This window comes from Canis lupus, chromosome 7 (genome assembly GCF_003254725.2).
Source record: "Canis lupus dingo isolate Sandy chromosome 7, ASM325472v2, whole genome shotgun sequence".
NCBI lineage: Eukaryota > Metazoa > Chordata > Mammalia > Carnivora > Canidae > Canis > Canis lupus.
Window position 1 is genome coordinate 45,119,930 of NC_064249.1, and position 13,081 is coordinate 45,133,010.

At 44.2% G+C, this 13,081-nt stretch overlaps 1 protein-coding gene across 2 annotated transcripts in view; it reads right to left on the reverse strand.

The window, feature by feature from the left end:
• Positions 1-5,667: 5,667 nt before the first annotated feature.
• LOC112647800 (urea transporter 2) overlaps positions 5,668-13,081 on the reverse strand; it is a 398,379-nt gene continuing 390,965 nt past the window's right edge. For both annotated transcript variants that reach the window (XM_035719418.2, XM_035719416.2), the window contains 3 exons: positions 12,221-12,355; positions 10,506-10,555; positions 5,668-10,025 (listed from right to left, as the gene is read on the reverse strand). In XM_035719418.2, the coding sequence (XP_035575311.1) occupies positions 9,843-10,025; positions 10,506-10,555; positions 12,221-12,355 (368 nt within the window). In that variant the 3' untranslated portion in view covers positions 5,668-9,842. The remainder of the gene's footprint in view (positions 10,026-10,505; positions 10,556-12,220; positions 12,356-13,081) is intronic.

A 13,081-nucleotide genomic window follows, 5' to 3' on the forward strand; every position in this document is an offset into this window, starting at 1 on the left:
TAGTAATCTTCCCGGTTTCAAGACTAGCTTCCCCTGATGCCCTAGCTCAACAGAAGACAGGAACAGAAAAGCACCAGCCCTTTTTTTTTTCTCTTCCTTTGAAAAGTTAGATGGTCCTGTTGGCTGGGGTGTGCGTGTGTGTGTGGGTGGCTTATGGTTCAGTTCTCTCCCGCAAGACCTCTTACCTGGGCTCCTGATTTCCCGCACAGGGCTGGAGGAATCTAGACCATTGAGATGTGGGACGAAGCTTCTTTCCAATTGGGTGGTGTTTCTGGTCCTCAATTCCGGGTGCTGGACTTCGCCCTAAACCCAAAGCCCTTCAGTTCCTGGGGACCTCCTGCCCATCCTCTTGCTGACCCTCTGGAAGTTCACTTTGCCTTCCCTGACCCTATGCCTGGCACACGTCTTCCGGTTGAGAAAGGGTATCATGGAGGAGGAGGAGAGAGGAAAGATAAGTGTTCTGCAGCTTGCTCTCACTCTGCCCTTTCTGACAACAGATGACTTTCTACACTCCCTGAGGAAGACTGGCTCTGGCTACCATGGTTCCCCCACCTGGTTTAATAAGACAGGTTTCCTTTAAAGGGACAGAGCCAGGGACTGTGTAGTAGGAGCTTCCCTGTCCTCCTTCAGTTACTCCTCTCATTAGAAATTCGCTCCAGTACTTGCCTTTAAGCAATCATCTAAGTGTTGTCTCCTCAGGGGGCCAATTTGCCTTCCAGCCTCAATAAACTCCCTTAATTCCCTGTATAGACAGGGCACAGTCTAGGGGACAGTACTGCCATCTCGATAGAAATTTCTGCACAGCCCAATACTAGATGCTGTATTTCTGGTTCTGTGGAAATTTTCAGACCTTTCCTCCTTCTGACTTATGCTGATGGGTGTCCTGGGGACTCACCATGGGACTCTCTCAGAGCAAGAAGGGCATGACCTAACCACTGCCTCCAGAAATGACTTGAGGTCTATATATTAGGAAAGGGGACACTCCCACATCCCATGGGGCTATGGGGCCTGGTGGGCTGGAGTTTGAGGAGGGAGGCCCAATCTAAACATGTTTTGTTTGGCTTCAGGGTATGATGGGTCAAGCATCACTCTCCCTCCCATGCCCCCAGCCTGTCCTAGGTTTGTGAACCCCCACTCCACACACACACTCTCATTGATCCGGTGTGAGGCAGCCTATCCAGGTTTAGAAACAAAACCTCACATTGAGGAAATTAGCTACACCCGAGTAGACAACCTCCCCACTGACGTCAAAGGCCCCCTTCCCAACATGCCAGGTGTTTTAGAACTGCCAAAGAGGGGACCTGATCACGGAGGTCCTTCTGAGGAAGGAAAGCAAACAAAAGCTGGGGGGCCCCACATTCCAGGGGCAGGTGTGGAGCGGACTAGAGATCAGTCCCCTGCACAGGGTCTTTACTTTGGTATTGCTAGTTCAGGGCCCATGGACGTCTGCCAATGACACCTTTCCTTGTCCCCCACCTGACGGCTCTTGGCTCAGTTCTGCATGCCCTATCCCTTACCCTCTTGCTCTGGTCTTTCCTGAGGGTTCCTGAACTTTTTGTGGTATGCTCCCTCCAGCCCCCTAATCTGCCCTAAAGGTGGCAGGAAAGATGCCATCTGAGCACAACATGTAACTGGTTTGAAAAGCCTGGAAATAATTCTCCCTGAGGAGCCATTCACAAGTTCATATGCAGCCCATGAGCCACATGAGACATGCAGAGTATCTGTCATATATGCTAAGGGTGGGGCAATCAAGGCCTGTTCTGTAAGAGAGAATATCAAGATTTACTCTTGTTCCGGATGAGTCTTACTGAAGGCTGCAACGCATGTACCAGTGGCTCCCTAAGACATCTGTCTATGCCTACACATGATTTCCTTGAAGGCTCAATCAGAATTCACTTCAGAACTGTTTTCTTCACAGTACTCATGGCTCCCTTCAACTCCACATATCCAATCTTGTAGAAGGAGGAGGGCTGCACTGATCACTAGGGGCTAAACTTGGAAAGGTCAGACTTCTCTAGAGTTCAGGTGGCATAAATGCATGCTGGGCTAGACATTCTCCAAAGAGCTACTTCATTTACTTCATTCTGTTCCCATAGCTTGTTCTGTATGAGGGGGCTGGGGACTCATAGTCATCAATTTACAAAGGGCAACACTTTTCTAGCAATCCTCATCTCCCTCCTTGGGGCCTTGCAATTCTAGTTTCACTAGGGACAGAATTGTTCCCTATGGATTCTTCTATCTTCTCTGAATGGCAAGAGGTGGGAAAAGTCAGGCAAGTAAAAAAATCTCACATAAAAACTGAATGCCTTTCAAGTTGCCAAATGAGACTGGTTTATTGAGTAGAAATCACACCTACACTTTAACTGCCAACTCTTAACTAATTTAGATTATAGTTGTCCCCAGACCCTTGCAACCTTTATGACCCAAGGAAACAGACTCATACAAGAAGCACAAACAAATTGGGGCACATGGGTTTGATGTAGCCACAAACATAGGCCATGAAGATTTGAATTTCCAAATGGGCAGATCTTAGAAGACAGACCCAAAAGAAGAACTTCCTGAGAGGAGAGAGTGACAGGATGGCAATTAAAAGACTAGGCACAGTGTAGTGATGTTGGCACCTCAGCTTGCATTCACATAAGCATGTTGAGCATTTTGGTAAACTGACCAAGTGGCTAAAGGTCAAGCTATAGGAAAATCTCTAAGGGCAACAGTGGTATGCTCTTGGTTTATTTGATCTCCATATTATTAACTTTTTGTCACCTCAGTGATGCCTCCTTCTCATTCCTATGTAGGGATTCAGGGCCAGAATATCAGAGAAACTAATGTTAGAGGACAGAGGCTACATGGTCAACTGGTCTACCCCCAACCAAAGCAAGCATCCCCAACAGGTGTCTAGCCCTTGTCCCTGCGCTGCCAGAGCAGGGAACTCAGTGTCTCACGGGATTATTTATAAGTCAACTTCCATTGTGAAAAAGTGCTCTTCTCCACTGATTCAAAGTCTGATTGCTTATTAATCCCAGTTAGTTATCCTTTGAAGTAATATTGAGTAAATTGACTTTTTCCACATTCATTACTCCACACTGCAGACAGCCATGACCCTAGCCATTTTTTTCTCCTCCAAGCCAAATATAACAGTGTCATTATCATTTATGATAAAATAAGAGGGCTTTAGACCTCATTTACCCACCTTAGACTCACCTAGCATGTCCTCAATTGCCAAAGACTCTTTCAAAGTACTCTACCCATTTTTTTCTTTGTATTCTCTCCTCCTTTTCTATCTCAACTATTCTCGGAAATGACTCCTACAACCTAAGATGCAAATGACTGATCATGCTTACTGTGTTACCTTCCCAGGATTGTTTATATTTTAACAGGTTCAAAGCGTTGAACTGAGGGGATGGGTGGGAATGTTTGGGCATCAGGTAATGGTAAGATAAAGGACAAGAGACAAGGCACAGAAATCTTTCTGGGACCCCTAACATCAAAAGCTTGATACTTTTCCTGAACAGAAGACCAATCCAAACAGATAATTCATTCAAGATAATGAAACTGGTGCTGTAAACTAACACAGCCTAGGCAATCTGTTGTGTTACCCTCATCTTCACCTCAGGTGAGACTACTCACCTGGCCAGGCAAATTCCCATAAAATGAATTCCTTGAAGGCAGGAACTGGGCTGATTCTTTCCCGGTTTGTTGTCAAGCACAGTCCTGAGTAACATATTAACAGTTCCTCATACATGTCTTCTGGATGAATAAGTGAATGAGGTCAGACCATAAGGCAGAGTTTCTAGGGGCTTCGCTCACGAGAGTTGGCAAGTGGCCTTGGGCACAACAGAAGAATAATATAAGCATACATGGAGATTCAAGATTCAAAATCCCAAAGATTTTCTGAAATGAAACACATGATTTTTGAACTAAAGAATTCAACTTATTTCTTGAAGAAAAGAAAGGTTACTGTTGGGATCTGAATTGGTGGCCTAGAAGATCAAATGGAAGAAATATCTGAAAGCAAAGCAAAAATACAAATGGTGAAAATTGTGAAGGAGATAAGCAACTTGGTGCAGAGCTCAAGGAGACTAAACACGTGGATAATAGGCATTCCAGAGATAGAAGGAAAAGATGGAGAAAGGGCAATAATCAGACAAATGTTAGAAGAAAAGCTGCTGAGCTAAAGAAGGACTTGACATTGTGGATTGAAAGGCAGGACTGATGAGACAAGACACACTCTTAGGCTTGACTTAATAAAATTCCTGAAATCTACTGATAAGGAGAGAATCTTATGATCTTTTAGAAAGAATAGGTTACTTACAGAGGAAAAAGAATGAGATTGACATCAGATTTTTAAATTTGTAACATCTGGAAGCCAGAAAATGGAAGGACAATGGCTATAGACAGCTGAAGAAAAGGCTGTGGCTCAAGGAAGGATCACCAGCCAAAATGCCATTCTTTTGCAAGGGAAAGAAACTTTGTGGATGTGCAGCCTCAAAGAACATGTCATCCATATTCTCTCATCTAGTATTTGAACAAAATACTCAATTCTCAAGCAAGAGCTATAAACAAGTAATAAATGAATCAGAGCAGAGATCACAAACCAGGGAAAGGTGAAGAATAGAGGAAACAGTGATAGAAAGTAACATGTTCACTATATATTGTAAACTCCAAATGGACAATGATAGAATTACTGGGAATGTGGTACATAGGGGCAAAGTAAGGATTCTTGCACAAATAAGAGGCAAGGGAAATAAATGATCTCAGCAAGATCCAGAGGTGGGTGATACTAGAGAAGTAAAAGTGTTATAAGAATGGGGGCTTCAGGGAGCAGAATAGTGAAAGTGGTATAAGGGTTTTAGTTATTTAGGGTTGGGGAAGGACCATCAGAGAATGGCAACTCTTGTCAGGGTAAACTATCTGGCATCTTGTTTTTATATAATAGAGAAATATACTTTTGATCATGAGTGTTGGGAAAGAAGTAGGAACATCTAGGGAAATGGAAAAGTAGACCTTCCAAATGAACAAAGAAAAAGATAGCAACAGGATCAAACTTGCAAAATGAGGAAAGTAAAAACAAAGCAGTCATAACCAACAAATAGTAAAAAAAAAAAAAAGTACGGTGGAAGAGGTAAAACATACATATTGATGGTTATACTAAATAGGAAGAGGTTAAACTATCTTATTAAATTACAGATACACTAAGATTAGGTTAAATATAAAACATTGCTAAATGCTATTCTTAAGAAGTTAAAAGAAAATGATCAATGTTGAAAGAAAGGGATAAGAAAACACTAGAAAGAAAGTAGGTATGGCAACACTAATGCTAGATAAGTTGGAATGAGGTTAAAAGCATGAATGAGGATAAAAATTGGCAGTGTAGAAATAGTGAAAGAGAACATTTATGAAAAATTAATGACTCATTTCCCATAGGCACCAAACAACGCAGCTGATAAATATATGAGACAAATGTTATAGAAATGCAAAGAGAGTTTCATGAAACTATATAATTTTAATTGAAAATTTTTTCTTTTTTCTTTTTTTGGTAGTCTTCATACCAGTGTGGAGCCCAATGTGGCACTTGAACTCATGACCCTGAGATCAAGACCTGAGCTGAGATTAAGAGACACTTAACCAATTGGGTCACCCAGGTGCCCCACAGTTGAGTTTTAATAAACCCTTTTCAGAATTAAGATCCCATAGACAAAAAATAAATAAGCACATAGAAAAATTAAATGATGCAATTAATAAATCAATTTAATATGTATTTCCTTCAAATAAAAATTTGCATTTTGCATCTCCAAAATCAACCAAGTACTTGGCTACAAATAAGAATTCATATAATTTTAAAATAGAGGTTTTACAGGCCATCCCCTCTACTCATAATCTAGTAAAACTAGTATAGAAAGTTAAAAAATATAAAAAGTCCCAAGTGCTAGGAATTAAGAAATCATTCTTAAATAATTTTCAGATCAAAGAGAAATCAAAACTAAAATTACAAACTATTCAAAACTGATCAAAGTAGAATACTTTATTCCCAAAACTACAGTACACAGCTATAGCTATACTCAGAGGAAAATTAATAGCCTAAAAAATGCCTTTGTTGTTAAAGGAGAAAGATCTAAAATGAAGAAATTGCACATTAATTTTAAAACATTAGGAAAAAGGAACATTTAAATTTGAAAAAATAGGAAAAAACAGGAAAAAAATCAACAAAATAGAAAACAAACCAGAACTGGAGATAGGGCAAATAAATCTCAGACTGCTTCTTTGAAAAAGTCAATAAAAACCTATCACAATGATGAGGTGAGAACTGGGTGTTATACTTTATGTTGGCAAACTGAATTCAAATAAAATTATTATTATTTTTTAAACATTTTATTTATTTATTCATGAGAGACACACAGAGAGAGAGGCAGAGACACAGGCAGAGGGAGAAGCAGGCTCCATGCAGGGAGCCCGACGTGGGACTCCATCCCAGGACTCCAGGATTACACCTTGGGCCGAAGGGAGGCACTAGACACCAGGGATCCCCTGAATTCAAATAAAATTTTTAAAAATCATGAACTTGATTAAGTAAAAGAAAGAGCAAGTTTCCGTAAGATTGGAAAGATACAGCCATACATACAGGAGAGATTGAAATCATGGTAAGAGAGACTAATGAGTAAGAGCATGGCAACAGTGTTGTAAATCTAAAGAAAACAGGTTATTCCCTCGCAAACAAACTCTGAAGTTTGACCAAGAGAAAGTAGAAAACTCAACTATGTCGGTTATCAGAGAAATTAAAAGACGAGTCAAGATGGAAGATTTAAAAGTACAGCAGGACAAGAGTTTCATGGGAGACAGCAGCCCTCGTCTGCTGGGGAAGAAGGCAGATGGAAATGGCAGCAGAGGAGGGGCGAGATGATGAGGTCAGAAGGAGGAGATGAGAAGATCTGGGGAAGGGACAGTGGAGAGAGGGAGAGGGGCGTGTGTTAGGGACAGTTTTGGGCAGCACCTCCTCCACTGCCCCTGCTGCCCAACATACGTTCCTATTCTCTGTAATGACTTTATGTTCAGCCATATTTGTGTTCACTACTATGTGGCTACCTAAAAGCTGCTGTCTGGAGTTTGGGGCGATTGCCCCATTGGGGGTAATCCAATGGATTGGATGCGGCCCCCAAAGCTCTCCTCCCTTCTATCCTGGCGACTCACTCCTGTGCAATCTCTCGTCGGTGGTGTCTCTGTGGTTAAGGCCTCTGCCCCCCTACTGATCCATCCTACTCATCAGTGGGATGGGAAGGTGCTGGTCAAGGCAGGACAGGGTCACTCCAGAGAGCTCTCCAAACCTCCTATCACTATTTGGGCAACTTCAGAGGACCTCTGGGCATCTCTCCACGGCCACTGGGCAGGGTGACCTGCGAGGGGCAGACTTTTCTTAGAGGAGTGGGGATTTGCATTTCTGCCCCACCCTTCTCCATGCCCACAAGAGAGATGCAGCATCTGCCTGCCAGACTGGCTTAATAAGATTTGTTCTGCTCCAGGAGGAGCTTATTTGACCACATTTGGGAAATACCATCAATTTTCTGCCTCTTAGTCACAAAAGATTTTTTTTTTAAACATTTCATTATTCCTAGACGACATCTCTTGGCAAGTGAATTCAGTGATTAGTAATACTTCATCCAGGCAGTTCTTTCTTATTTCAAATGAGTAGATATTTTCCTATTTCTACATAAATATCTGGTCATCTGGATCATAGTGTATTACAGAATTTCTAAGGCCCAGTGGTGTTTCCAGACTTGCTGGACGTGCTTTTTCCTTCTTCTGAATCACTTAGCTCTTACCCATTTTTCCTCACATGAATTTGGCAGCTGGCAAAGCAGTTTAACATTTAATTTCTATGGGGGTGGAAGCAGGGATGTGGGAGAAAAAAAGCAACCAAGATAGCTGTGACCTTGTCAGCAACAGAGACGTGGGGCAGGAAAGGAAAGGAGAGAGAGAATCTGGTCTAAGTGAACTGAAAGGATTTTTTTATATCCAAATAGTTTTCCTGTCCTGGAAATCCAATATAAAGCAGGGTTAAAACCCAGCTCCCATCAGATCCCATTCTTGGGGTGGAGCGTCTCATGGGCTTGAAGGAAAGGAAAGCAGATTTCTGGGCACAGTTTGTCCGTAACGAATGAATGAATGGGGTTATCTGGTTCTGTTATCTCTCGTTAGAATATTTGGGGGGTCCCCCTCCCTTTTGGGTAATTGAGCCCTGTCTGGAAGCCCAGCAGGGAACTGAAGCCTCTGTCCTCTGTAGAGAGGGATTCATGAATCCCAGAAGGGCAGGACCATCTGGCCTTCAAAGCTCCCCTTCAAGCCTGGGATTCTAGGAGCCTCCCTGCTCTTCCTGCTGGAAACTCCTGCACCAAAGGTCAGTTTTCTCTTCCTCTCCTGGTGTGCATCTGCTGGCAGAGGTGAAAACAGAGTGAGGGGACAGAGGAGGGGTGGTTCCCAGACATTACTGTGGAAGGAAGGCCTGGTGTAGCCCATTGTATGCTGGGTCTGTCAAAGAGCCTCAGAGCAGACTTTTCTGATCCCATCATACTAATCTCACTTTCCTAAAAATCTTCCACTATAACCCAGCAAAGAAAGGCTATGTGGGTGTCTGTGGTAAAGAACTTGGTGTCATCTTTTTGGGCCTGCCCTCTGCTCACGAGCTCCTGATCATTCTCATGGGGAGCATCCACGTCAGGCACTGGCAAACTCAGGCTTGTGGGCCAAATACAGGTTTTGCTTGTTTAATAAAGTCTTCTTGGAACACAACCACGCTCATGTCTAAGGCTGTGTCATGCTCCAATGATGCAGGTGAGTCTTTGCTAAAGACACAGTAAGGCCTCCAGAACCAAAACTATTTACTATTTGACCCTTTCCAGAAAAAGTTTGCTGAGCCCTGATAATACATATAAATAAAGACAATGTAGGCTAATGATGTAATTGGGAAGTCAAATTATGAACTTCATGGATCACAGTTTGTCCTTCTACTCAGGCTAACCATTTGTTTTAAGTATCACAGCCCTCATAAAACTTCCAACACCCACAAGCAAACAGGAAAATGAGATAAATTGCCCCAGCTTTTCACCCTCTGAGCTCAGATACTTTTGTCAACCAGGATCTCTGCTCAAAGTTGCTGGTTTGACTTATGCTGAGAAAGGCTTATCCTTCACCACTTTATCCTTTATAGTAAAAGTCAGATACAGAATCTAACTTTTATTAATTGCTTCCTGCTAGAAGATATCAGCTTGCCCTTCCTCTGACCACTGTCTCCACTGAATGTGTGAGACTTCCTATTTAGACACCCCAGTGCCCTGATTGTTCCTGTTTGGACTTTAAAACTCTATCCGTGTGAAATTCCTCTCTTTTATGTAAAGCTGGGTGTGCTCATCAGCCATTAGCTCAGTGCACTGATGCACCTTCAATTCTTTGCGTGTGTCCCCTGAATTTTCACCTACTCTGTGTCCACCTGGGAACCACTTAGCAAGTTCAGTTTTACAGCATCTATTATTCAGTTAAACATGCTCAAAGATCATCTTGTAATCATCTTTCCAAAAGACTAAATAGAAATGTTTTTAAGACAATGACATGTAAAGCACATGCCTTACTTCTGAAAACTCTGGCAAGCTCATACCAACTTCCTCTAATGTCATGTATGGATAGTTGTGGCTATTTGGGCAGAGAGAGAAACCAGCATTGGGGAAGGGAGGTACAGGTGTGTCTGGTTCTACACAGGTGCAAGGAGAGGCACAAGAGGTGAGTGCTGCAGCAGATTGACCCAGAGCTGAGACCACAGGGAGCAGACACCAGGTCCAGGCAAAGAGCATTTCTGGCTAGTCACCGCTGGGGGACTTCTCTTCTTCACTGCTCTTCATTTTCAGGTAGTAGATGCGGTTGGCCTCTGGGTAGGTGACTTTGCTGAGCGGGAGCTTGTAGATGGCTGGGTTGTTGGTTGTCAGGAGCAGGAAGATGAGGGTAGAGAGGCAGAAGGCCCAGGTGCCTGGTGGCACACCAACCTGGAAGAAGTAGCACTGGGGTCTGAAAGTGGTCCTAGGCTTTAGGGACCCTGGGGGAGAAGGATGGGGTAGGAGTTGAGGATGGGGATCCTTCCCTAGTGATGACATTGATTTTGGGGTTCATAACATCAGAGTAGCTGATCTAGGCATTTGAGATGTTGGTACCTTTGGACACAATCAGAATCTTTTAATGATGGAGCTGAACTTCAGCCTTGGGATGATTTCCCACATCTAGCCACACACAAACACCTCCATCTGCCCATCTAGGTTCTCCACTGCTTGTTGTATCACTCTTTGGCACACACACACACAGCCAGGGGAACACAAATACAACTGCCAGTCCTTCTCTGGGCAAACCCTCGATAAACCTTGACAAAGACATTGACTAGCTACCGTAACACACTCAGGATTCTTCCACAAACTGCAAATGTCCTCAAGCCCTGGCTGGGGAGTGGCATGTTCAGGAGAATCCAAACTTACCACTGACATTATGTTGGAGAGGGCTGCTCCCATGTATGCACAGAACAGGGCTGTGGAAAAACAAGCACCATAGAGTCAGCTTCCCAGGGTCTGCCTCCACCTCTCCCCAAGGGCAGGGGTCCCATCCTGTCTCTAGCAGCTTCCATGTCTGCACCATACCCTGACATCTGGCCTATTTGTTGGACATAACCACCATGGTGGTTATCTTTGCAGGTAGGTGTAGCCACTCTCCCACCAGATGGTGTTCCCAGGGCAGAGGTTAAAGCCTTCTCTCCCTTCCCCACTTTCATGCACAGAGTCAGGGCTCAGTAAGCATCTTCTGTTTGTCCATACTGACCTTGGGGAGAGTCTGTCTGGGGGGTGAGGGGTCAGACTACATGAGCCCCCAACAAGTCTCCTCCTGTCCAAGATTCTAAGCAGCCACGATAGACCCCGCTGGACCTTACTGGTCCATGAGCTTGTCTTTACGAGCCAGGCATCTGAGTTCACCCTAGGATGTGACCCCCAGGACAGTTAGGGGGGCTCATCCACACCCCTGTGCCTCTGAACAAGCTCCTTCTGCCCCTTTACCTTTGTTCTTTCTGTTCTGTGTCCAGAAAACCTTCTCCTGCCCCTTCCCAGCCATCCCCACCCTGGAGGTGTTGAGATAAACCCCATGCTCCGCCCGAAGCCTTCCCAGATGGTTCTAGCCGTAAGAATCTGCCACTTCTCTGAAGGCCGAAGGCAGTTACAATCTTAGCCTCAAAATATCTGGCACTTTTGACTCGAAGAATATTTACCAAGTCTACTGTCTCCCTGCTGGCCACTGAGAGGAATGCAAGGGACATGGAAGTCATTTACAGTCTCCGCACATGAGTGGGGAAGAAAAACAACAAAAAAGGTCTTCTGGATGGTACTCTGTCCATTACATGTCTCTAATTTTGCTTATTAAAGTCCTGCTGTTTCCAGAGACTGTAAGCAACTCCAGAGCAGGAAGACTGGTGGAAAAGATGGGGATGGGGTTTGAATCTTGCCTCTGCCCTTAATAACTGTGTTCTACACCAAGTTCATGAACCTTCTGGGCTTCATTCCCTCACCTGTAAAATGGGCCGACAATCGATGCCTGCTAGTGGGCTTGGGAGGATTGAGTTCACAGGTGGTGCTGGGCTGCCACTGTAATAAGGCCTGTAGCCCATTTCCCTTGGGATGGCATGCTATTTGCTCCATGGGAATCAAGGTCCCATGGAATGATTTTCTGAGACCTCAGTGCTCCCAGGTACATCATCTCACTGGGTCTTTCCAACAATCTTTTCAGACATCACGGCCTTAACCATCATGTGATTATACATTTCCTAATGTGCCAGATGTGGCTTCATGAGGATGTGGTCACCACTGCCTTGCCCATGTGTAGCCTAGGGCCTGGCACTCAGCGGTGCTCTATAAGGTTGTGGGATGAAAAGTTATTACATCAGAACACTGCCACTAGCACATTAGGAAGTGCATATGTGATCTTGTACACCTACAGCACTGCTGTAATAGCAGTAAGTGTGGTTGTGACTCTATTTGACAGAAGAGGCACCTCAAGTACCCCAGTGCTGGGACCCAAGCCACAGGTCCTTGTATTGCTGCTGCTCAGTTCCGATCAGTGGTCCCCCATGGGTTTCACATCATCAAGTAGGGAGGGGAGGAAGGAATAGCAGAACGACTTGGCTGCCAGCTTTCCCCCAAATACCCACCACAGACGAGGGCCAGCAGGTGGGTCTGCCAGGTGAGGGCGTAGAACATGCCCCCGATGGCGATGCAGGAGAGGACACAGTTGTAGCTCCAGAGGCCCATGTAGATCATCTCAAAGGGCGTGGCCACCGTCAGGGCTGTGGGACAAGGGGTGATGTTTCTGGGCAGTTCCAGGTCCCAGCACAAAAGCCGCCCCGTGGCTGGTGCCAGGTCTCAGGGTGGCTTCGCTCCTTCCATCTCCCTCCAGTCCCTCCCCCCTCCCATCAAAGGAGCCTCTACAAATGGCATATGTCTTCAGTAGCTGGAAACAGGAAGAGAGCAGTGGTTTCCAAATGGTGTTCTGAAGATTTCACACAGGGGTATGACTACTTCCAGGGTGAGGGGAGGTCAAGGCTTTGGGATTCTTGGCCTTCCCTACTCCTTTGGCCAAAGCAACTGCATTTTTAGCAAGAATGTTTTCATTTAAGAAAGGTCTGCTTCCAATGGTGGAGGAAAAGTATGTATGTGCACATGTAGAAACATGGAGATAGAGAAATAATATAGCAGGAGGGTGGGATGTGAACAGTGGGTGAATCAGGTGAAGAATGTATGGGTGCTTTGCATCCCATTTTTATTTTTGTAATTTTTTGGTAAGTTCGAAGTTATTTTCAAGTAATCTTTTAAGTTCTGCTTCCAAGATGTTTTTGAAAAATATTGAAATGAGCCAGCAGGATCCTAGTCCCACATGCCTAACTCCAATTTCTGGCTCTACTGTCCCATGTACAGACATAAATGCATATACACACATATGCATACATGGAGAAATATTAAGGCATGTTTGTCAAATAGCGACACAAGTTTTGAGATTTTTTTTTTTTTTTTTT